At 42.4% G+C, this 26,674-nt stretch overlaps 1 protein-coding gene and 1 pseudogene across 2 annotated transcripts; one reads left to right on the top strand and one right to left on the bottom strand.

Moving 5' to 3' along the window:
• Window positions 1-2,408: 2,408 nt before the first annotated feature.
• LOC118150096 (large ribosomal subunit protein eL24) lies at window positions 2,409-3,704 on the bottom strand. Its single transcript, XM_035284173.3, has one exon. It carries the CDS (start codon window positions 2,950-2,952, stop codon window positions 2,443-2,445), a length of 510 nt encoding a protein of 169 aa, XP_035140064.2. The 5' UTR covers window positions 2,953-3,704; the 3' UTR covers window positions 2,409-2,442.
• A 3,990-nt stretch (window positions 3,705-7,694) lies between these two features.
• LOC128930466 (CST complex subunit TEN1 pseudogene) lies at window positions 7,695-25,861 on the top strand (annotated as a pseudogene). The gene is made up of 2 exons (XR_013531303.1): window positions 7,695-19,299; window positions 19,910-25,861. The product of XR_013531303.1 is annotated as a CST complex subunit TEN1 pseudogene (transcript).
• The last annotated feature ends 813 nt before the right edge of the window (window positions 25,862-26,674 follow it).

Here is a 26,674-nt window from a genome sequence, read left to right as displayed (position 1 = left end):
TTTGTATTTTTAGTTGAGACAGGGTTTCACCATCTTGGGCAGGCTGGTCTTGAACTCCTGACCTCAAATGATCCTTCTGCCTCAGATCCCCAGAGTGCTGAGATGACAGGTGTGAGCCACTGTGCCTGGCCTGAATTGTGTTGGTTTTAAAGCAATTTCCTGAAGCTATCTAAAAGGCTCTCAGCAAAATCCTTTTTGAAGTAGCTTTATTAATGAAAAGTAAAGCCACATGTAGAATTTAACAAGTGAGCAAGTACCATTCATTTAAGTGACAGTTACCAAGTGCCTTTATCAGAACACAGTGTTTGATGAAGATGACAATAAGAATTTCCCTCATTTACACGTCCCCAGAACCCAAGGAAGTGCGTGCTTTTTCACTGTGTTTCCTTTTGTTGTTTTGAGACGGAGTTCCGCTCCTGTTGCTCTTGTTGCCCAGGCTGGAGTGAGCCACTGTGCTGGCCCTTCACTTGTTTCTAGATAAGGAACCAAGTGGCTAGATAACTGGAGGGTAGTTGGATGGAGATTTGGGCATGCTCTGTGGAACTCTGAGGCTGTATTGCCTCCTGTCTCTGCTTTTCCCAGAGATCCTACAAAACTCACTGAAATCTGACATCGATTCCTGCTCAGAGGAGCCCAGCTGATTGGGTGCCATGGGAGATCAGTCAGGCTCGGGCTTTACAGGACACTTTTAAAAGTACATTCTCACAAATTAAATCTCATCTATTCAGTAAACATGTATTTTGTGCCGGGTCTGGTGCTGGGTGTGGGGATGCAGCGGTGAGTCCTGAAAGGAGACTCATTTTTTGGAGAGGCAGACATCGGAGAGTGCAGTGACAGGGGGACAAAAGAGGGCAATGAAGAATTAGTCCTTCAGCAAGACTAGAGCTTGTGGAGCATGGGCAGTTGGCATGACTCTGGAGTCTAGCTGAAGTCAGGCAGGGGACAAGAAGGAGTCTTGAGGAGATGGCCACGATCTGGACTTGAGGCTTTGCTTAGGCAAAGGAAGTAGGTGCACTATCCTAGGCTTGGCGCAAGTGTGCATGGAAGGCAGGCGTGCGGCATGAAGGCATGCAGTGTGTTTCCTTTGGGCATGAGTGGTGGGTGTGACCTTGGAAGGGAGACTCGGGGGTGACGGCCTGCTTCAGCTGCTGTCTGAGCAAGTGTGACCTTGAACTCCATGTGGTTTGTTTGGGACTTGTACAGTGTAAGCACTTCTTGAAGGATTCTGACCTTTCTTTTTCTTTTTTTATTTTTTTTCCACTGCTCCCTCAATATTCTGACCTTTCTTTTTTTTTTTTTGAGACAGAGTCTCGCTCTGTCACCAGGCGCCAGGCTAGAGTGTAGTGGCGCGATCTCGGCTCACTACAATCTTCGCTTTCTGGGTTTAAGCAATTCTCCTGCCTCAGCCTCCCGAGTAGTTGGGACTACAGGCACGCGCCACCATGCCCAGCTCATTTTTGTATTGTTTTAGTAGAGACGGGGTTTCACCATGTTGACCAGGATGGTCTCGATCTCTCTCTTTTTTTTTTTGAGACAGAGTTTCGCTCTTGTTACCCAGGCTGGAGTGCAATGGCGCGATCTCGGTTCACCGCAACCTCCGCCTCCTGGGTTCAGGCAATTCTCCCGCCTCAGCCTCCTGAGTAGCTGGGATTACAGGCATGCGCCACCATGCCCAGCTAATTTTTTGTATTTTTAGTAGAGATGGGGTTTCACCATGTTGACCAGGATGGTCTCGATCTCTTGACCTCGTGATCCACCCGCCTCGGCCTCCCAAAGTGCTGGGATTACAGGCGTGAGCCACCGCGCCCGGCTGTTTTATTCATTTTCATGTTCCTTACCCCTAATACAAGGACCAGCATAAATAATAAATGTTTGTCTCATAAATATTGAATAATGAGGTTCAAGGGGGATAAAGCTCTATGCTTTCACTTTCTGGCATTTTCTGTATGACTCTCAATTGTTTTGCTACAGATTTTGAATATTGGTTTAAAAATGATATTCCAAATTTTGGTTTTGGGCTTTTTTTGGTTTTGTTTAGGTTAGAAGACTCTTTGGAAGTCAACTTAAAGGATTTACTGTTCCTCCTTTTTTGGGAATTTTATTTCATAAACATAAGCTTTTTTTTTTTGACATGGAGTTTCACTGTTGTTACCCAGACTGGAGTGCAATGGCGCGATCTCGGCTCACCGCAACCTCCGCCTCCTGGGTTCAAGCAATTCTCCTGCCTCAGCCTCCTGAGTAGCTGGGACTACAGGCGCGCACCACCGTACCCAGCTAATTTTTGTATTTTTAGTACAGACGGGGTTTCACCATGTTGACCAGGATGGTCTCGATCTCTTGACCTCGTGATCCACCCGCCTCAGCCTCCCAAAGCATAAACATTAGCTTTTTTTTTTTTTTGAGTTATAATTCAATCTTTATTTTAAAATCTAATCTGCCAGCTTAGCGTTTTCCACCAACTCGGGGAGCTGAAACTTCCACAGGCTTCACAGTCTTTTGCTTAGGTGCCTTGGCAGCAGCCATTGCAGTCTTTTTAGATGCTTGTTCAGCCTTTTTTGCTTCCTTGGCAGCCCTGATAGCTTGTTCTCGTTGAGCCTTTCTAACTTCAGGTTTCTGATTCCTCTTGGCCATTATATCAGCAAGAGATGCACCAGTAATGGCCCTCTGGAATTTGACTGCTCGGCGCGTTCTTTTCTTTTGAATTTCTTCCGACTGTCCCTTTTTGTGCTTTCTTCTGTAGAGGACAGTCCAGTTCATCTGCTGAGGATTCCTCTTGGAAAGGAACGCCGACTCGCATTTTGCATTAAGAAACTGAAAAACCTTCCCGTCGGTCCTGGCGTAGCGCCTCCCATGTCCGGGGGAGATCTTGTACCTGCTGAAACCGCACAGCTCGACCTTCATGGCAGCAGCACCATGGGAAGAGAAAAGATGGCAAAGAGCAAACATTAGCATTTTTAAAAACTCAAATATGTGGCCAGGAGTGGTGACTGACACCTGTAATTCCAGCACTTTGGGAGGCTGAGGTGGGTGTATCACTTGAGCTCAGGAGTTCTAGGCCAATGTGGCCAATATGATGAAACCCTGCCCCTACTAAAAATACAAATATTAGCCAGGAGTGGTGGCGTGTACCTGTAATCCCAGCCACTTGGGAGGCTGAGGCATGAGAATCACTCGAACATGGGAGGCAGAATTTGCAGTGAGCGGAGATGATGCCACTGCACTCCACCCTGGGCGACAGAGCAAGACTCTGCCTCAAAAACATACAAAAAAATTCGGATATGTGGATTTGGTAGAATATGTCATATACTTCTGTTTTGCGTGCTTGTTCGTTTTGAGACAGATTCTTGCTGTGTCACCCAGGCTGGAGTACAGTGGTGCGATCTCTGCTCACTGCAACCTCCACCTCCTGGTTTCAAGCAATTGTCATGCCTCAGCCTCCCAGGTAGCTGGGATTACAGGCGTGTGCCACCATGCCCAGCTAATTTTTATATTTTTAGTAGAGACAGGGTTTCACCGTGATGGGTAGACTGTTGGCCAGGCAGGTCTTGAACTCCTGACTTCAAGTGATCGGTCCCCTTCGGCCTCCCACAGTGCTAAGAGTATAGTTGTGAGCCACTGCTCCCAGCCAGAACATGCATGTACTTGTTAGGAATACCAGCACCAACCCCATTTTTCTCCCCACAGTCCCTGTTCCCTGGCTTCCAGCCTATCTCATTATCAACTCTCTATTCCTGTATAACAAATCACTGTATAACAAATCTCCCAAGCCTAGCAGCTTACAAGAGCCGATATTTATTATCTCACAGTTGCCTTGGATCAGGGTTCAGCACAGCTTAGCTGGGTCCACTGTTCAGAGTGTCACAGGGCTACAGTCAAGGTGTCAGCTGGGCTATGTTCCTATCCAGAGCTTGGGGTTCTCTCCCAGTGCTGTGTGGTTGATGGAAGAATTCACTTCCTGCAGTTGATGTACAAAGTGCCGGCTTTCTTGGCTGTCAATCGAGGCTACTCTCAGCTCTAGAGGCCACCAGCCCTCATGACATGATGGCAACTGGTGCCAGTGGGTGACTCTCTAGTAGGCTAAGGTGGAGTCTTAGATAACGACGTAACCATGGCAGTGATGACACCATCACCTTTGGCACAGTGCAAGTCACAGGTACTTCCTGGACTCAAGGAAAAAGGATTATACCCAGACATGACTCACTGGGGGTTGCCTGTGGGTGTGTGTGCCAAGTAAGTGATTTTGTCTCCTCTGGAGGGTCTCACTAGCCAGTCCCCTTTCCCTTGTCATTGACTTGCAGCAGCCACTTGACGGTTGCTAGCCCAGGAACATGCTCAAAGCTTGGGAACTTGTTTTCTTTTCATACTATGCCATAGAAACACTATGAAATTACTTTGTATACTTTAAAAAGTCCTTTTTTTTTGAGATGGAGTTTCACTCGTTACCCAGGCTGGAGTGCAATCTCGGCTCACCGCAACCTCTGCCTCCTGGGTTCAGGCAATTCTCCTGCCTCAGCCTCCTAAGTAGCTGGGATTATAGGCACGCACCACCATGCACAGCTAATTTTTTGTATTTTTAGTAGAGACGGGGTTTCACCATGTTGACCAGGATGGTCTCCATCTCTTGACCTCGTGGTCCACCTGCCTCAGCCTCCCAAAGTGCTGGGATTACAGGCGTGAGCCACTGCGCCCGGCCAAAAAGTCCTTTTGACGGTATCTAAAGTAAAATGTTTTTTAAGGAGAAAACTGGTAAAAAAAAAAAAAAAAAAAAAATCCTAGAGCCTTTGAGAAGCAGAAGAGCCAACTTTGTTCTCTTCCCTCTTGTTAAAATTGTTTCCAGGCCTACTTTCTTTCGTCAGACAGTTCCACAAGTTGGGAGTGCGTCACTTCAGCTGTCAGAATGAGGGGATGAGAGTGAAGAGAAGCACAACTACTCTGAATTGGCTCAGACTGGAGGTGGCTTCTTATTCCATTCATGCTCCTTTTGTGACTATTATTCATATGATCTGGCCTCAGTCCACAGGGACTGGCAAATGTAGAGAGGAACATGGATATTTGTTGACTACATCTCCTTGGACACAGTGAAGTTCAGAATTCTGGGTTGGAATTCTTTTCTCTCTTGAATGTGGTAGGCACTGCTCTGTGTCTTCCAACTTCCATCTCCCAGATTGCTGCTGAGAAACCAGTTTAATTATTGACTTTTGTGTATGACTACTCCCTTTCTTCTGACCACAGAAACACATAGGATTTTCACTTTGTGTCCTGTTTCTACAGTCTGAATTATGTCCCCTTCCCCCTGCTCCACCAAAATTCATATAGGGAAGCCCTAACCACCAGTAATTCCGAATAGGACTGTATTTAGAGGTGGGGCCTTTAAAGAGGTACTTAAAGTGAAATGAAGTCTAATGGGCAGGTCCTAACCTAATATGACTGGTGTCCATGTAAGAAGAGGAGATGAGACACAGACAACACTGACCAAGGGAAGACACTACGAAGACACAACTGCGAGCCAAAGAGAGAAGCCTCAGGAAAAAACAAACCTGCTGTTACCTCAGTCTTAGACTTCTAGCATCCAGAACCATGAGAAAATACATTTCTGCTGTTCAAACCACCCAGTCTATGGTTTTTTGTTATGGCAGCTCTAGCAAACTAATGGATCAGTGTTTTGAAATTGCACAGGCCAGGCACAGTGGCTCACACCTGTAAGCAGCGCTTTGGGAGGCTGAGGCACGGGGATCACCTGAAGTCAAGAGTTAGCAGACCAGCTTAGCCCACATGGTGAAACCCCGTCTCTACTAAAAATTAGCCCAGGCATGGTGGCACGCACCTGTAATCCCAGCTACTCAGGAGGCTGAGGCAGGAGAATCGCTTTAACCTGGGAGGCAGAGGTGGCAGTGAGCCGAGATCGGGCCATTGCACTCCAGCCTGAGAGAGAGAGAGAGAGAGAGAGAGAGAGAGAGAGAGAGAGAGAGAGAGAGAGAGACAGAGGAGGAGGGAGGGAGGGAAGGAATTGCACATTTTTTTTTGATCACTCAAGTAATCTCTTACAGTCTGAGACTCATGTCCTTGGATTTCCTGGAATTACTTCATTGACGATTTCCTTTCATCTCTTTTCTTTGCTGCCCTTTGCAGATCTCCTGTTATTCGGATGTTAGACTTCTTATTCTGGTCTTTTCATTTTTTTCTTTTTATTTTCTAACTAACCTTTTTGCTCTGCTCACTGGGAGATTGGTGCAAATTTATCATCTAAACTTTCTCTGATTTTTTAATTTTACTATTATATATGGTTCACATTTCCTAAAGCTCCCTTTTTTTTTTTTTAATTTTTTATTGGATTTTAGGTTTTGGGGTACATGAGCAGAGCATGCAAGACAGTTGCATAGGAACACACATGGCAGTGTGCTTTTCTTTCCTTCTCCCCTTCACTCACATTTGGCATTTCTCCCCAGGCTATCCCTCCCACTGGCCCTCCCCTTTTCCCCCCAATAGACCCCAGTGTTTAGTACTCCCCTTTCTGTGTCCATGTGTTCTCATTTTTCATCACCCGCCTATGAATGAGAATATGCGGTGTTTCATTTTCTGTTCTTGTGTCAGTTTGGGGAGGATGACGTTCTCCAGATTCATCCATGTCCCTACAAACGACACGAACTCATCATTTCTGATTGCTGCATAATATTCCATGGTGTATATGTGCCACATTTTTCCAATCCAGTCTATTATCAATGGGCATTTGGGTTGATTCCAGGTCTTTGCTATTGTAAACAGTGCTGCAATGAACATTCGTGTACATGTGTCCTTATAGTAGAACGATTTATAGTCTTTTGGATATATACCCAGTAATGGGATTGCTGGGTCAAATGGAATTTCTATTTCTAAGGCCTTGAGGAATCGCCACACTGTCTTCCACAATGGTTGAACTAATTTACACTCCCACCAACAGTGTAAAAGTGTTCCTTTTTCTCCACATCCTCTCCAGCATCTGTTGTCTCCAGATTTTTTAATGATCGCCATTCTAACTGGCGTGAGATGGTATCTCAATGTGGTTTTGATTTGCATCTCTCTGATGACCAGTGACGATAAGCATTTTTTCATGATTGTTGGCCTCATATATGTCTTCTTTCGTAAAGTGTCTGTTCATATCCTTTGCCCACTTTTGAATGGGCTTGTTTGTTTTTTCCCTGTAAATCCGTTTGAGTTCTTTGTAAATTCTGGATATCAGCCCTTTGTCAGATGGGTAAACTGCAAAAATTTTTTCCCATTGTGTTGGTTGCCGATCCACTCTAGTGACTGTTTCTTTTGCCGTGCAGAAGCTATGGAGTTTGATTAGGTCCCATTTGTCTATTTTGGCTTTTGTTGCCAATGCTTTTGGTGTTTTGTTCATAAAGTCCTTGCCTACTCCTATGTCCTGGATAGTTTTGCCTAGATTTCCTTCTAGGGTTTTTATGGTGCCAGGTCTTATATTTAAGTCTTTAATCCATCTGGAGTTAATTTTAGTGTAAGATGTCAGGAAGGGGTCCAGTTTCTGCTTTCTGCACATGGCTAGCCAGTTTTCCCAACACCATTTGTTAAACAGGGAATCCTTTCCCCCTTGCTTGTTTTTGTCAGGTTTATCAAAGATTGTATAGTTGTAGATATGTTGTGTTGCCTCCGGTGCCTCTGTTTTGTTCCATTGGTCTATATCTCTGTTTTGGTACCAGTACCATGCTGTTTTGATTACTGTAGCCTTGTAGTATAGTTTGAAATCTGGTAGTGTGATGCCCCCCGCTGTGTTCTTTTTGCTTAGAATTGACTTGGCTATGTGGGCTCTCTTTTGGTTCCATATGAAGTTCATGGTGGTTTTTTCCAGTTCTGTGAAGAAAGTCAATGGTAGCTTGATGGGGATAGCGTTGATTCTGTAAATTACTTTGGGCAGTATGGCCATTTTCACGATATTAATTCTTCCTAACCATGAACATGGAATGTTTCTCCATCTGTTTGTGTCCTCTCTGATTTCGTTGAGCAGTGGTTTGTAGTTCTCCTTGAAGAGGTCCCTTACGTTCCTTGTGAGTTGTATTCCAAGGTATTTTATTCTTTTTGTAGCAATTGTGAATGGCAGTTCGTTCTTGATTTGGCTTTCTTTAAGTCTGTTATTGGTGTAGACGAATGCTTGTGATTTTTGCACATTGATTTTATATCCTGAGACTTTGCTGAAGTTGCTTATCAGTTTCAGGAGTTTTTGGGCTGAGGTGATGGGGTCTTCTAGGTAATAAAAGCTATTTATGACAAACCAACAGCCAATATCATACTGAATGGGCAAAAACTGGAAGCATTCCCTTTGAAATCTGGCACTAGACAAGGATGCCCTCTTTCACCACTCCTATTCAATATAGTTCTGGAAGTTCTAGCCAGAGCAATCAGGCAAGAAAAAGAAATAAAGGGTATTCAAATAGGAAAGGTGGAAGCCAAATTGTCTCTATTTGCAGACGACATGATAGTATACCTAGAAGACCCGTTTTTGTTTCTTGAATGTCCCTTTCTAAAATAACATAAGACTGTTTTGTGAGTACAATATCTCCTCTTATGGCTCTGTGGATATTTTTTTAAAGCGTGAATCAATTAAAACTCTTTATATTTTTTATGGGTACATAATAGGTATATATATTTACGGATAACATGCGCTTTTTTGCTATTCCTGTTGTTTTTGAGATGGAGTTTCACTCTTCTCGCCCAGGCTGGAGTGCAATGGGGCAATCTCAGCTCACTGCAACCTCCGCTTCCCGGGTTCTGCCTCAGCCTCCCAAGTAGCTAGGATTACAGGCACGCGCCATCACGCACGGCTACTTTTGTATTTTCAGTAGAGACAGAGGGTGAGTAGCCCCCTGGCCCTCCCTGGCTGCTATGAACCCTCTGGCTAGGGGGTGCCCACAGCGGCTATTTGGACAATTTGGAGTAATGTGATACTGGAAACCATATCAAAGGGAGAAGACAATGTTATTGTGTTTCTTTTACGATATTTGGCACAATAACACTAGTTCTAGTTCCACCTCTGTAATATTGACAAAAATATCATCCTCGCCCCCCTTGACATTAAAATGGAAATCACAGGGGGGTTTCACCCCTTGCAGTATTTAATTCAATACAATTATTTTTGTGGACCTTAGTTACAATATCCGAGCGTGGTGTACACCTCCTGCCATATTGAGAGTATTACCATATGGGCAGTAACATCATCCTCTCCTTCCCTGGATATTAGAAACAGTATCACAGGGCGGGTGTACAGCCCCCGCCATTATTGTCAGTAACATCGTCTCTCATTCCCTAGATATTAGGAACAGTATCACTGGGGTCTGTGTGCTTCCTGAGATGTTTGGAGTAATATCCTCTCCGTTTTTGGATATTAGAAACAATATTACAGTGGTGGTGTACACTTCCTGCGATACTCAGTGTGTAATCATCCTCTCCCCCGGATATTAGGAACTATACCACAGAAGCGTTGTACACACTTGTGATATTGGAACAGCAGCAAAGGGACATGTAAACCTAATGCAATACTGTGAGTTATACTGTCCTAGGATACAATGGAGAATTAGAAAGAGTGTACACCCACTGTGATATTACAGGTGAGGTCTCTAAGATATTATAAATAATCTGACAGGGTGTACACCACTGAAATAATAGCAGAAATATCTTCCTGAGATATTACAAATAATATCAGAGTTTACACACATGGTGTACACCCATTGTGACACTAGGCGTAATATCTCCACAGGATATTATGAATAATATCACATAGTGTATACCCACTGTAATAGGGAATATTTCTTTAGAATGTACAAATAATATCACATTATGTACACCAACTGTGAGATTAAAATTACTATTGTCCTAGGGTATTACAAATAATGCCCAGGTTGTACAACCTTTGTGATGTTTAGCATAGTATCTTTCTAGAATATTACAAAGAATATTACAGAATGTAAACCCACTGTGACATCAGGAGTAATACCTCTCTACAGTATTACACAAAATGTCACATGGCATACAACCGCTGAGATATTAGGAGTATCTCCCTGAGATATTACAAATAGTATCGCATAGTGCACACCAACTGTGCTAACGGGAGTAATAGTTAACTTAGGTATTATGAGTAATACCACACGGCAGACACCCACTGTGACTTCAGGAGCAATATCGTTCTAGGATATTAGGAATAATGTCACAGAGTGTACACTTCCTTTCACAATGAGAGTTATATCGACTTAGGATATTATGGATAATATCACAAAATGTACACGCATGTACATTTTGATATTAGGAGTCATATTTATCTAATATACTAAAAATAGTATCCCAGAATGTACTCATAATGTGTACATTTATTGGGCTATTACAACTAATGTATATAATATGTACAATATGTACATTTATTGTGATGTACATACGTGTACACAATACATATGTATAATAAATGTACATGTGTACAATATGTACATTTATAGGTTAGGGTTAGGTTTAGGGTTAGGGTTAGGCTGACCATGTCGGTCAGGCTGGTCTCAAACTCCTAGTGATTTCCCTGCCTTGGCCTCCCAAAGTGCTGGCATTACACGCATGAGCCACTGCACCTGGCAGATATTTTAATACAGGTATACAATGTGTAATAACAAAATCCAGGTGAATGGTAAATCTGTCACCTCAAGCATTTATCACTTGTTTGTGTAACAAACACGCCAGTTACACTCTTTTAGTTACTTTGAATGAACAAGTTATTGTTGATTATAGCCACCCAGTTGTGCTGGCACATATTAGATTTGATTCATTCCATCTAACTACACTGTTTTGCTCAGTAACCACCCCACCTCCCACTACTTTGGCTTTCTTCTGAAACCCAAGAAAATGAAAGTAAAGGGACTTTTTTAAAGGTAGAAACCAACAATGATGATGAAATTAGAGAGGAGACAAAAACAACAAGCGTTTGGAATTCAGAAGCCATATGGACAAGAGGCAACACACCTGAGAAAGATATTATGGACATAATTATGGCTTTCAGAAAGCCATATGGACAAGAGGCAACACACCTGAGTAGATTGATGGTTTCCTCTGGAAACCATCAATCTACTCTACCTCCCTGAGTTCTATTGTTTTCATTTTTAGGTCTCACAAATGAATGAGAACATGTGACGTCTGCTTTTTTGTGCCTGGTTTATTTCACTTAACATGATGCCCTCCCGTTCCATCCATGTTGTTGCAAATGACAGTTTCTCATTCTTTTTATGGCTGAGTAGTATTCCATTGTGTATATGTACCACATTTCTAAAAAAAATCTGTGTATTGATGGACACTTATGTTGCTTCCAAATCTTAGCTATTATGAATGGTGAATAGTGCTACAGTAAACATGGGAGTGCAGACATCTCTTCAATATACTGATTTCCCAGCAGTGGGATTGTTGAATTATACGATGGTTCTATTTTTAGTCTTTAGAGGAACCTCCATACTGTTCTCCATAGTAGCTGTGCTAGGCTCTGTGGATATAAATAATAGTTTTCTTTTTCCCTGCATAGTTCTGGTTACTTGTTCATTTGTTTGTTTGCTTGCTTTGGTCTCTGCCTTTCATGTTGGTAGTTCTCCTTAGATGTCTGATCATCTTTGGTGGTCTTCTCAAATTTAGGAGTGAGGTACTAAAAAACCTCGGAAGTCCTGATCCCATGGATGAAGCTTCTTGTCCACCAGCTTCAGTTTGGGTCATCTGGCTGAGCCATTTAGTTGGGTCATTCTTAACATCAGTATATTTATGTCTTTCCTCTGGAAAGTGGTCAGGTACCCCTGAAAATAATTTTCTTATCTCGAGTGATCTGGGATTAGAATGGGGGTAAAAGACATGGAGTTTTGTTATGTTATAAATGTGCTTGTAAATGTTCACTACCCTTTCAGTTATATTACTGAACTCCAGCCCCGAATGTGCCAAATGTTCTCCAGACAGTTACTTTCTCTATTTACCTTACCTAGCCTCTGCCAGGCTAGGAGAGGAGCCATTATCTAGCTATGCAGGGTTGAAAAGATGGTGTATGGATCTGACAACTTCTTATACAGACTTACAACCCAACCCTTCCATTTTTGACCCTACTTTATCCTCATTTTCAGCTGTATCTGGCATTTGGAAGCAGTTTTGGAGGTCTGTGGTGTTGTCAGGTACTTCCCAGCTTTCTCTAAGACAAATTTAGGGATCATCTTTCTCAGGTGTGTTGCCTCTTGTCCATATGGCTTCTGAATTCCAAACGCTTGTTGTTTTTGTCTCCTCTCTAATTTCATCATCATTGTTGGTTTCTACCTTTAAAAAAGTCCCTTTACTTTCATTTTCTTGGGTTTCAGAAGAAAGCCAAAGTAAATGCAGTTCTGGAATTGATCACCTCTACTCAGAGGTCTATTTTGCATTTTTACAAGGAAATGACAAGCTGGCTCAGGAGTGTTTGAAGACAAACAGGCCTGCTTTATAATTTTGCTACTGGCCATCCCCACATTCAGTGCATTTGGTCAACAACGATGTCCACAAAACAGAAATTGCAACTCTGAATCGTGCTTTTATCTGAGGGGCGCTACAAGTCGTTCACTTTTCTGGTTTACTAGTTATCTGTAAGGGAACGTCTAACCGCTAATAACCTTAACTACATAGCCAAAAGGATCTCATAAAACTCTTCCTATCTTCCTGGCTTTAGCCTTTGAATATGGTTCAGTGTTACTACTCACCCTCCCAACAGCTGATTTTCTTCTGAAATATCAAAGCCTCCAATCTTTGAGTGTTCAGTATGTGCTAGAGACTGGGATAGGCACATTTACATGGATTATCCCATTTAATCCTCACTAAAACCTTATTGTGTCCATGTCATTATCTGTATTTTACAAAGAGGAAAATTGAGGCTCTGAAAAGTTAAAGGATTTGTTCAACTTAATACATCTATTAAATGGTGAAACTAGGGTTTGAAGCCAAGTCTCCCTGATTCCCAGTCACTTTCCGCTCCATTATGCTGTCTTAATGAGGACTTCTTGCCAGGACTTCTCAAGTGTTCATTTTCGTGTCCCAAGCTCATTTAATTACTTTTAGTTCCTTTTTCATTGTCCAGTATAGTCACCCTTACTATTTACCCTATGTCTGTGAGTGACATCCAATTGCTTCAGTATTTCAAAATTTCTGGCTCACCCTCTCATCTGTATCTGGCTACCTTTTTATCTGCCTTAGATATTTCCTGGGAGAGTCTATGACCTCGGAAGGATTGCTTTTGTACTTTTCATGTGCTTTTCTAGCACAAACAGAGTTCTCTTTGCCTTATCAAAGCAGTCATTATCAGGTATAGAAATTATCTGTTTGCTTATCTATTTTCCAGTTACGCTAGGCTCCTAAGGACTATGGTAATATTCATCTTACTTAAGAGTCATCTCTACAGCCTAGTACAGTGCCTGGCACATAGCAGGTGCTACCTATTTTGCTGAATGAATGCATAAATGAATGAGGTTACACAATACCTTGATGACATAGTTAGGGTATTGGTTCTCTCCAAATATCATGTTGAAATTTGATCCCTAATATGGGAGGTGGGGCCTAGTAAGAAGTGTTTGGGTCATGGGGCCAGATCCCTTATGAGTGGCTTGATGTCGTTATGGTAGGATTGAGTGAATTCTTACTATTAGTTCCTATGAGATCTGGCTCCCTAAAAGAGCATGGCACTCCTCCCCTCTCTCTTGCTCCCCCTCTTGCCATGTGACATGCCTGCTCTGCCTTTGCCTACCCCTATGATTGGAAGCTTCATGAGGTCCTCACCAGAAGCAGACGCTGGTACCATGCTTCTCACAGAGCCTGCAGAACCATGAGTCAAATAAATGTCTTATTTTATTAAGTTACTCAGCCTCAGATATTCCTTTATAACAATGCGAAATGATTAAGACATTCTGTATTTATTAGTCCATCCTCACACTGCTTGAGTATATCTATACTCAAGACTGAGTAATTTGTAAAGGAAAGAGGTTTAATTGATTCATAGTTCAGCATGACTGGTGAGACCTCAGGAAACTTGCAATCATGGTGGAAGGTGAAGCAAACACATCCTTCTTCACATGGCAGCAGCAAGGGGAAGGGGTGAGAAAAAAGAGGAAAAGCCCCAGAAAAAACCATCAGATCTCATGAGAACTCGCTCACTATCACGAGAATAGCAGCAAGGGTTAACCACCCCCATCATTCAATTACCTCCTACAGGATGACATGCGGGGATTATGGGAGCTATAATTCAAGATGAGATTTGGGTGGGGACACAGCCAAAACATGTTACACACCGTCTGAATGAGTAGTAAAATATTTTCTAATCTAAAGTCATGTTCCAATGACACTTTAGCATTTGCCAAATAGGGTTCCATAAAAGAAAAGCCTTTAGTACATATTATTTATTATTCCGGGTATAAATACTATTTTAACTTCCACATTCTAAATTATAGAGTGGGGTATCAACCTATGAAATAGGTGCTGACAAGTTTTCAACATTACTGAATTGTATTGTGTTTTAAATTTGAACTTTTATTCAAATATAAATGAAAAGATCACTTTATTCTTAGGTAAGAATCTATCATGGTTTGATACCTTTCACTTCAATTGAAAAATAGCTCATTATATAGTTATAAAGTATAATGCAAGAAATATTCAGAAAAGTATTCCTGATCTCCAGTTGTTACTGTAAATAGATTTTTCTGGGGGACCTATGTGATAAAACTTACCATAATTCCTGAAGAAATAGAAGTTCATACAACTGTTGTCAGAATTTATATACAATGTTTCTCAGAAGATGTGGCTTCTCCATTTCAAACATTCTATGACTCCAAGTCAGCCAAATTAAAAGAGCAGGTTGATGGGATAAAATACAAAGTATGGAAAGAAATAATAAACTGCTTCCCTGAAAAAGCCTATATTTGTACATAGTTTGTTTAAAAATTGCAAAAAAAAAAAACAACAAAAAACCAGCTGCTGTGTTGTGATATCCAGTGCAAGTCATTAGGGTAAGGTGAAATCTTCCTGTGGATTCAGACTGAAATCAGAGACTGTCTAGGGAGGCCATAGTCAACCTTTGAGCTACCTTTGAGGGAAGAAATTAATTGATCAAATATTAACTGTTCAGGTATATTCATACAATGGCCATCCAATAATGAGAATGAACAACCTCCAACTAGAGGCAACAATATAGATGAATCTCCGAAGTGTGGTATTTACCAGACAGAAAAGATTCCACTTAAACAAACTTCGAAAGAAGATAAAACTGATCTATGATGTTAGTAGTCAGAATATTCATTATCCTTGAGGGAATTACTGGAGAAGCCACATGATAGGGCATCTGGAAGCTAGTAATGTCCTCTTTCTTGGTCTGTGACATTGGTGTGTTTATTTCATCAGATTTATTGAGCTGTATGTTTACCACCATGTACTTGTCTCTGTGTATGTTTTGCATTGAAATAAATTCTACCAGTAAAATAATGAAACAAAATAATCATTAACTTTCTACCATTTTCCAATAATGTCCTCCTCTCTCCAAGAGGTACCCCATACAGGGGAAAGTACCCTGAATTATGACCCCAAATGTGGTCTAATGGCAGGATATCGGAAACTATAGTAATGCACATATTCAGGCCTCATTTACTTCAATGAGTCTGGGTCTTTTGTGTTTGTTATCAGTTCTCCAGGCAATTCTGACACTGCCAAAGTTTGAGCACTTCTGTCTTAAAAGACACAAATTGCTAATGGGAAGGACATAGGTTTGGAGACATGGCAGTCATGTCACCTGGATCCAACATTCAGAGTTGGCCTCTTACTCTACACCAGCGTCACACTGCTACATAGTTCACAAGAATCACAGAGATCGTGCAGTCGGATTGTGCCATGGTATCACGACCAGTCTCTGCTCCAGCCCAGTCAATTGAGAGTGAAGAGTAAGAACATAGCTTGCTTTTCCCTCTTCTGAAAATGTCCTGGTGCATGTCATGGTCTCTGAATTGTTATGGTATTAGGTAGGGAAGTGAGCTGGAAGGATATTAGAGAATACCGAATGGGAAAAGGGCATTTCAAAATATCGTCTAAAATTTGGTTGATACTGAGAGATAAATGGGAACAACAAGGAGCTGATTAATCAATGAGTGTCTCTAGGAAAGAAAATGCCATAGAAAGGAAAAGGAATCAGTAGTAGGCGGAGTACAGGCCCATGGCTGTCTTAGCTGACTTCATGGCAGCTCTGGAGCTAGGATGACCCTTCAGAGTTGTCCCGACTTGGGCTAAGATAGATCAGTAATCAGACATAGGCTGCCCCAGGAAGGGGCATGACCTCTGACAAGGTGGCTTTCTGCAGCTGAGGCAGCCCCAGGAAGCGGCTGATAGTAAAAGACTTTATGCCAGTAGCACTCCCCGTGGCTGAGACTCCTTCAGTAAAAGGGGCCTAACAATTCTTAAACCTGCCTGGGCTTTGTCCACCAAATGGTTCAAGGTATTTAGGGAGATCGTAGTTACTTAAAGAGAGATGCCCCTAAGGAGTCATATACTACTTAAAAGATGAATATAAATCAATAAGGAAAACACTAATACCCTAATAGACAAGTGGGAAATGACATAAACAGACACACACAAAAATACAACTATATAGTGAACTAACATGGAAAAACATTCACTCACCTAATAAACTCTTACATAAAAATATTTTGAAAAGCATTTGTAGCTTATTAAAGTTGCAAAAATGAAAACAACTCAATGAGGGTTCTATAAAATAGAATTTCTTCTAACATTGCTTATAAATTGGTACAAACCAACGAAAACAAAATTAAGTTTGTAACATTTTATCTTTAATTTTTTTTATGAAAAACATACACACCATGAACTTCTGTTTACTGGATCTGCAAATTGTTTTTTTGTGATTATTATTTATAGTCTGATTTTAAGAGAAATTACTAACAGTAGCAGCAGCAGCAGCATATTGATGACCCCCTAAGAGTAGGTTGCAGACATCATACTAAATAGTTTAGTGTGTATCTTCTAAGAATAAGGACATTCTCTTTCATAAATGGATTGTTGGAAAAATGGGTCCTGGTCCAGACCCCAAGAGAGGGCTCTTAGATCTCACACAAAAAGAATTCAAGGCAAGTTGCAGAGTGAAGTGAGAAGAGAGTTTATTGAAAGCTACTCAGTTACAGAGTATAGCATCCTTAGAAAGCAAGAGGAGGACTGCGCCGTATTTGTTTTAAACTCTTCTGGTACAGGGGTCTTATCTATGTAAAAGTAAGCTAAGCTATGTCTACGTGTGGGTGGGCTGACAGCATGACAAAATTTAGTACTTCGTTGATGTAAAGAACGTTACCCTTGGGCATTTTAGCGTGTACGTCCATCAAAGCATGACTATAATCATCTTAAAAGCATACACTGCTGTGTGATATTGAGGCATCCAGACATTCTGCTGTTGGAGGAATTTGTCCTTGCAAGCATTACTAAGCTGCTTCCTTCGCCATAAACATGCACATGGGATGTGGCTAGCAAGGAATGTGCCTTGCTAGCTTCAAGATGGGGTTGATTTCAAATTGCGTCACCCTGCCTCTTCTATGCTCCTGTTTCCCTAACAACTGCAATATGAGTATCAAATTCAGGAAATGCAACTTTGATACAATCCCCTTATCAAACATACAATCCATATATAGATTCTGTTGATTGCTCCAACATATTATTTAGAGTATTTTTTTCCAGATCCCAGATTCACCTTTTCTTTTCCTGATTCAGGATTCCTCAGTGTCTTTAGCTGCCTTATCACTTTAGTCCCCTGTAATCTGTACCAGCGTCTCAGACTTTCTTGGTCTTCCATGACACTGGTATTTTTTAAAGAATATACCATAAGCAGTTGTTTAGTAGAATGTCCCTTAGTTTAAGTTTGTCTACTATTTCCTCATAATTAGATTCTGGAGTTTTGGCAGGAGTTTAGAACTTTTGACCTAATTTTTAAAGAAAATTTATTGCATTTTAGGTTTTGGGGTACATGCATAGGTACACACGTGGCAGTGTGATTTGCTGCCTTCCTCCCCTTCACCTATATCTGGCATTTCTCCCCATGCTATCTCTCCCCAACTCCCCATCCCCTGCTGTCGCTCCCCTATTCCCCGCAACAGACCCCAGTGTGTAGTGCTCCCCTCCCTGTGTCTATGTGTTCTCATTGTTCAACACCCGCCTATGAGTGAAAACATGAGTATTTCATTTTCTGTTCTTGTGCTTTTGACCTAATTAATTCTACTTCTGGGAATCTGTTTTGAGGAAATAATAATATTGTAAAAAAATGTATATGGCTGTAAAGCAACACAAATGTCAACTAGTGATAAAAATCACAGCCAATGTGTCCTGAGAGCATACTCAATACCCAGTAGTATGCTCTGTGCTTTACGTATATTACCTTAATCTTTTTTTTTTTTTTTGAGACAGAGTTTTCGCTCGTTACCCAGGCTGGAGTGCAACGGCGCGATCTCGGCTCACCGCAACCTCCGCCTCCTGGGTTCAGGCAATTCTCCTGCCTCAGCCTCCCAAGTAGCTGGGATTACAGGTACACGCCACCATGCCCGGCTAATTTTTTGTATTTTTAGTAGAGACGGGGTTTCACCATATTGACCAGGATGGTCTCGAACTCTTGACCTCATGATCCCCCGCCTCGGCCTCCCAAATCTTAATCTTTTTTTTTTTTTTTTTTTTTTTTTTTTGCCAATCAGTTTGAGCTTATGAGGTTGCTCAGGTTAGCCTTGAACTGATGACCTCGCCTTCGCGAGTGCCATGACCTCTGGCGGGAGCCACTTTGGACCCCCAATCTTAATCTTTTTAATACAAAGTATGGCAGCCTCTTTTCACTGTCCACACAACAACTCTTCTCCCCTTTGTTCCTCTTTTGTTTCAGCAGCTCAAGAAAATTAATCCCAATAGTTCTAAGTCAACCATTGTTATCTACTTTTCTCTGCCAGATTCTTTCCCAGCATCCCTTGCAGCTGAGGATGAGCATCTGACTCATTTCTGGCCAGTGAACACTATAGATACATTTCCTGGAGGACTTCTAGGAAAGATGGAACCTCCCATGGAGAAAGCCCTGGACTCTTCCTTTCTTCTGTTTTGTGATGCTGTGGCTGCTGGGAGTCACGGGAGCCATCTTGTAGCCTTGAGGTCATAATGATGACCAAAGGCCAATATGCTGAGGATGGCAGAGGGAAGGGACAGAAAGAACCTCAGTTCTTATAGCACTGTTGAGTTGCTGGCCCAGTTCCACACCATCTCATCTGCTTTACTTAGGTAACAAATTTAGATGTTTAAGCCACTTTCAATTGGCCTTTTAGTATGTCACTGCTATAGACATTACTAATGGATACAGGTAGTGATAATAATAGAAATAGTTACTTGTCACTTAGCATAAGTGCTTTATATTATTTAATCTTTATAACCATCCTATGAAAAAGGTGACACTATTAAGCCTATTTGACAGGTAAAGTTGAATACAGTGTGTTAAATATAGTGAGCTCCAAGTTTCTTTTCAAAGAATCAGTATGTCAGTATGTTCAGCTCTCTTATTCTTTGCTCTCCATTTTAAAGTTTAATTTCCTGATTCTCTTCACCCCCTTGCCTCTAGTTTCAGTAAACAACTTTCCCACCAGCTATAATCAGTAATTCACATCTGTTCCCCTGGTCACCTGCTCTGACCTGAGTCACCTTTAGTTACCTGTTCCATAACTGTCCTTCCCACCAAACTGCTCACTCTACCACTCTGGCTCAAACCCCTGCTCCCTTTAAAATAACCAATTAGAATTAGCTTAGACTGTGCAGTCCAACCCTAGCCAATAGGGGAACAACACCGCAGTAGGGGCTACCTGTGTCAGATGAAAACCCCTTCTTCTGCCCTGTTCAGGTGTGCTCTCACCATTGTTCCATCCTTGAGACACACCCTTCTACACAAGTAAATTGCCTTGCTGAGAAAATTCCTCGTCTGAGCAGAAGTTCAGTGTCCTGGATTTGCTTCAAAATGATCCATCTGTGAGTAGTAGCAGGGAGTTAAATAAAACAGGATTTGCCATGAGTTGAAAGTTGTTCAACAGGTGATGAGAACATGGGTATCCTTTACTGTTTTTTTTTCTCCTTTTTGTATAAAGATAATAAAAGTTTAAAATTCCAGAACAATCACAAATATCCAAATTATCCATCTTCAATATAAAGGTATCTTATTTCTCTGGATAAATATTAAGGCTTGGGGAAAAAAACACCTATTTTATAGCTAAATCAGGAAATACCTCCTGTATTAATAGTTCCATGACCAACCTTTAGAAAGGAGGGACAATATTATTTTAAAGGATCTTGGCAGAATTTCTTGTAAGAACAGAACTATCTTTTGTTAAGCAACATACCTTGATGAGCCATTTAGGTAGAACAACGGTGGTAGTCTAGAAGACGGGAGAAGAATGAGAAGAATAAATGCCTTTTTATGACTAAAAAATGGAAAGAATTGGGACATGCACAGGAAGCTGAGAAGTGAATGGCCTCAGAAGGAAAGAGAGAAGATCTAAGGAAGTACAGGCAATGAGGAAACCCAGCACCCTAAAAGGAAATCCTTTCCATCAAGAAATTTTCCCCTTGGCACGTGACTGACAGCAACCCAGGCAGAGGGGGCAGAGAAGGAGCCAGTGATGCTGCCCAAACTTGGGACCCATTCCTTCCCCTGGAAAGTCAATACAAGCCAAGTTCCTGGTGGGAGCACACTGAGAACATTTGGCAGGTTGTGCCTCTATGATATCGTCAGGCTAGAGTGACGCTGATGGCTCGGCATGGATCTGGTCCACACCAGGTTGTTTGTACCAAGTTGGTGAAGCCCTTTCAAGCCCATGTGGGCTCCATGTACATCGTCCTCGGGGAGCTCCAGCTCCAGCAAGCTGGAGACTCCCTGGTAAACGCACTGGAGCTGAACTGTGTGGAGGGGATGGACCTGCCCTTGTGAGAACAAGCCAAGCAGGAGCAGAGGCAGTACCAGTGGGAGAGGGATGGCAGCCAGCGGGAAATGCAGCCCAGTAACACTACCTGTTTCTGAGGCCAAACCCTCTGAAGCTACAGGAGCATCCCAGAGCATAAGCGCTTCCCCAGCGACTGCCTCGTCTAAAGCCTGAAAGCAGAGGCAGGTGGTTAATCCAGCACCTTCCCCTAATTTGGGATTGGCTCAGAAATGAGAACTCAGAAAACAGGTCCCAAGTCCAACACCCCCTAACCCCCAGAGACTGTAGGCGGCTGAGCTCCAGACTACTGGAGCACGCCTTGTGTGGGTCATGGAGGGTTCCAGAAGGTCCTGTTGAATAAAGGCCCAGAGGGTGTGACCTTGAAAAAAAAAATTTCCGTGCTAGCTATGGTATGAGACTACATAAAACAGGGATGGCTAAAATTCCATTTGGAATTACCTGCTGCGCTATAAGGCAGTGTGACCACCGCTGCGACCCTCCGTTATTGCCAACTCTCGGTAAAAGCAAGGCTCATGCAGCCAGGAGTGGTTGTTGGAGAAGAAGCAAAGGCAGCTGCAGTGTATGTTGAACTGATATAGGCAGAAGAAAGAGACAACTGCAAAAGAGGAAATGTGTGGTTAGGAGAAGCAGAAAACTGGAGCAACATATGACTGAGAGATATGGACGGCCCTCAAGAATTCTTAGACATGGATGGAAAGGGTACTGCAAAGCCTGCGGGTAGAAGCTTGAGCCAGTTCATTTGACAATTCAAAGAATATATAAATACATAACAAAGGATGCCTCCCAAAGCTGGAAGATTTGGAAACATCCAAGAAATGAACACCTGGGGGACAGTTAGAAGGCAATGCAGACCACCATGTTCTGTAATGCCACGCTGTTAATTCTGAAAAAGACCCAAGAGATACCCAGAACAGCAGTTTTAAATCTGGTCCACAAACCCCCTGGTTTCTCAAACATGACACAGGGACTTCCAGACAGTCCCCTCAGTTTGGGTCTGTCTTATTCCCTTCACACTGTTGTAACAAAACACCATAAACTGGGTGGCTTATAAACAATACACATTTATCTCTCATAGTTCTAGAGGTTGCGACGTCAAAGATCAAGGCACCAATAGATTTGCTGTTGGGTTAGGACCCACTTTCTGGTTCGTAGATGGTACCTTCTTGCTGCGTCTTGACCTGGTAGAAGGGGATCTCTATGAGGCCTCCTTTATAAGACACTAATCCCACGCGTGAGACGCTCTCATGACCTGATCGTCTCCCAAAGGCTCCATCTCATACTATCACATAATTAGGTTTTAACACAAGAATTGTGGGTGGACACAAACATTCAGCCCATATCAGGCATCTAATCCAATCCTTGCTTCATCCAGAAGAGTTTAATCTATATTACATCTTAAGATTCCACGTCATATGTTATTTTTAAAAATTATTTTTGCTCCAACTAACACAAAAAAAGAAAACCAAACACCGCATGTTCTCGCTTATAAGTGGGAGTTGAACAATGAGAACACATGGACACAAGAAGGGAAACATCACACACCAGGGCCTGTCGGCGGTGGGGTGCTAGGTGAGGGATAGCAGGGGGTGGGAGGATGGGGAGGGCTAGCATTAGGAGAAATTCCTAATGTAGATGATGGGTTGATGGGTGCAGCAAACCACCATGGCACATGTATACCTATGTAACAAACCTGCACATTCTGCACATGTATCTCAGAACTTAAAGTATAATAAAATTTAAAAATATATATTTTTGCTGCTACACAGAAGAAAGAAGCAATGATATCATCTAATCTCTCAATACAGAAAGGCAAAGTTGATAAATGCTAAGTAACTTGCCACAATCACACAGCAGAGTTGTTAAAAGCCCGTTCTAATTTTCAGTCTGCTCATTCCTCCTTCTCAGCTCCGAGACTGACAAAGGTACCAATAGAAAACAGATGCACACTCAGGGTTAGATTGGCTTCTGCAGTATTAGAGGGTCTCATCAAACAGAAGTCCCCATTGTCCAGAGATCCGGAGTCTTCTCACTGCCATAACCAGGTAGTAGAAAAAGGCTACACGGATAGAGGAAACTCCTGCCCTCTTTCTGCCTGCTGCAAATATCTATTTTAATACAGGTTCAAGGCTCTAGAAAAAGCTTGAGGCCGACGGAAAAGTCCACATTTTCTTAACCTATCCTCCTGACAAGGGCTGCAAGGATGTCTTTTTTCCACTCCATGAGACAGTCTGAACTGCCTTCCCTTACATTCCCACAATTTGTATCTAACAGAGCCAACCACCATCTCTCTACCAAATTGTATCTCCTACGCCAAAAATTAAATTTCAGGAAAGTTCCAGGCATAGTGGAAAGAAGACTGGATTGAGAACCCAAAGACCTGGATCAAAAAGACAGTTCTGCCAATTCGTTGTGTGACCGGAAGTAAGTTGATTAACTGTGGGTTTCAGCTTCTTCATCTGTAAAATGCTTACAATAATACTTACCTCATAGTGTTATTGCATGAGGAGCAAATGAAGTAAGCCACTTAAAACAACTACCCCAGGACATGTGAGTCATTCCATAAACATCGGTTGATTTTTTCACATTTTAGTTCAACCTCACAAAGTACTACAGTACTCGCTTGGCAACCTGTCACTGGTTCTCCGCTAAAGCAAGGAGATCGGCAGCAGCCAAAAGGGCTGTGCAGAGGGATTTCTGTCTGTGACTGAATTCTCAGTGTGTTTCCTAAAATCCTGATGTGTCCACACTAAAAGGCAAAGATGTTTGCCAACTTCCCTCCAGAACACACAATCTGAAGAAAAAAGACAGAGTTGTTATGTTGACCGTCCACCCAGACCACTCTTCCTCTGCTGGTCTCTTGTGGTCCAGGGAAGATGTCGACATCACAGAAAATATGTCATTCTGTTGGTTTAATCTTGTAGAGTGAGTCAGCCATACAGTGCCTCATGAAGCAGGTGAATCCAAGCACCTCTAAAGGAAACTCAGCTCCCTTCCTTCCCACAAGACATTTTAGAACAGTAGACCATAACTTGACACGGCAGCAAATCCATACTCCCCTCTTCCCCTTACACCAGAAACCATTATAGGGCTCTTCCTCAACTGTGTATGTCCAACTAGGCCACTTACCTAATTCAAGTAACAGCCGCAATCCCTAGCAATGGGAGAACTGCCCCACCTTCCTTGTGATACATGCCCAGTTGCCCAGTTGTCTAGTCTGCAGCTCTTCTGTGACCTTACACACAGTCCTCTATCCTGTCCTCAGCTGGCAGCCATCCTTTCTCATCACAAACTCACTACTCTGAATAAACCAAAGGTTTGATGATCATATTTTGTGTTTTCTTTTTTTAAAGTTTCATCCAACTTGCAACCATAAAAGCAAGCAAACTTGATGTATAAGCACAAGCTCCAGGGAAAAAGAAATTTACACAGAAGTTGAAACACACTTCTTATATCAATCAGCAACTGTCATAATAATGCTGAGTAACAAGCCAACCTAGAACTCAGTGACTACACCTTAAGACTCTGTGATATGGTTGGGATCTGTGTCCCCACCCAAACCTCATGTTCACTTGTAATCCCCAATGTTAGAGGTGGGGGCAGTTTCTAATAGTTTAGCACCATCCTCCTAGTGCTGCTCTCATGATAGAGTTCTCATGAGATCTTGTTGTTTAAGAGGGTGTAGCACCTTTCCCCTCTCCTGCTCTGGCCGTGTGAAGATGTGCCTGCTTCCTCATCACCTTCTGCCACGATTGTAAGTTTCCTGAGGACTCCCCAGCCATTCCTCCTGTACAGCCTGTGGAATCAAGACTCAATAAAACCTCTTTTCTTTATAAATTACCCAGTCTCAGGTATTTCTTTTTCTTTTTTTGAGACAGAGTTTTACTCTTGTTACCCAGGCTGGAATGCAATGGCGCGATCTCGGCTCACCGCAACCTCCGCCTCCTGGGTTCAGGCAATTCTCCTGCCTCAGCCTCCTGAGTAGCTGAAATTACAGGCATGCGCCACCATGCCCAGCTAATTTTTTGTATTTTTAGTAGAGACGGGGTTTCACCTTGTTGACCAGGATGGTCTCGATCTCTTGACCTTGTGATCCACCCTCCTCGGGCTCCCAAAGTGCTGGGATTACAGGCTGAGCCGCCGTGCCCGGCCAGGTATTTCTTTTTAGCAGTGTGAGAAAGACTAATACACTTTGCTTTAGGCTGCAAGTCAGCTGGAATAACTCTATTCCACAAGTGGTCATTCTAGACCCTTTGCTAGAGAGACAGCTGCTCATATCAAAAAGAAGTTGAAGACTTCCAGAGGTTCATGTGGACACATGCAAACTGGAATCAGAACTCACACACTGTCACTTCCTATAGAATCCATTAGCTGAAGCAAATCACAATCCCAAATCTGGATCAGCAGAGTAGGGAAATACACTCCTCCCATGGGGGCAGTAGGGAGAAAGAGTAAATATTTGCCAAACAATGAGCTAATCTGCAACACCTATAGACACGTCAGCTAGTTCCTCCTTACACACTAAACATTTCCCTGCAACTCAATATTTATGTCTTTCTTGCCAGATATTCCCAGAGTTAGAAGCTAGATAACATAATACCTCTATAGACAGGGAAGTTATCTCTATAACAAAACCTTCATAAGGCCTACCCACCATTGCCTCTTCAGCATTAGGTAAGAGAAATTACATAATAAGCAGATATTAGAGCATTAGGTAAGAGATAAGCCTTTCTTCTAGTTATATGTAGCACTCACTAGAAATAGATGCATGTATAATAGATGAGTAATTCAAACACACACACAAACCACAGACATTTTTGCCCAGGGCTTTCTTTTAATAGATATGTGGTCAAAGACACACAGCCAGCCCAACTCCTGGCTAAATATAAATCATATGATTCCAGGAATAGAATTCATAATCTTATGTTACAAAAACACCATCCTCAAATAGAACACCTACGACTTCAAACAACTCTATTTTCTTCTTGGACCAGCACCTAGGAGCCACCATAGAAATAAGCCCATGCTCAAATCCAGCCCCATGCAACTATGAAAACCTAAAAACAGCCAGAGCCAGCAACTTACCCACTTGTGTGAGTTTTCCAGTTAGATTCTGGAAGACGGGCTTTGGGTCAAGTGTGTCCTCAAAGAGTGAGACCACATAAAATAAATCTTAGAGCAGCAGACCAGGCCTCTGTCTGTCTCAGAACTTCCTAAGCACAGAAATGACTGTAAGTGTCCCTACACTACCCATATTTCTCTTTAGGAATGAAAGAATAGTCTGTCACTGCTGGGAGTGCTCAGGAAGACAGCTCTCAGCCGTCCTCACCCCACAAGGATTGCTTCTGTTAGAGAAAGCCTCCACATTCCAGATGACCTCATTCCTGGGGCAGCCGTGTCTGATGAACAATTACTATGATGGTGCATCCGGGACAATTCTGAAGGACCACTCCAACATCAAAGCTCCCCATGGGTTGGCTGAGGCTTCCATTGTGACTGCATTGCAGTTCAATTCTCCCTCTGCCCAATCTCACTTTCTTTTCTTCCCTTCCACAACTGCCAATCGCCATAGGACTCCTTAAATTTCATGTGCATTCATTTCCACTCAGAATCTGCTTCCGGGACGGCTCAAGCAGTGCCAATGTTTAGTCACCATACTCTCTAAGAGCACACCT

This window comes from Callithrix jacchus, chromosome 22 (genome assembly GCF_049354715.1).
Source record: "Callithrix jacchus isolate 240 chromosome 22, calJac240_pri, whole genome shotgun sequence".
Lineage (NCBI taxonomy): Eukaryota > Metazoa > Chordata > Mammalia > Primates > Cebidae > Callithrix > Callithrix jacchus.
The sequence above is the reverse complement of the archived record's forward strand: the minus strand, read 5'-3'. Positions and strand labels throughout refer to the sequence as shown.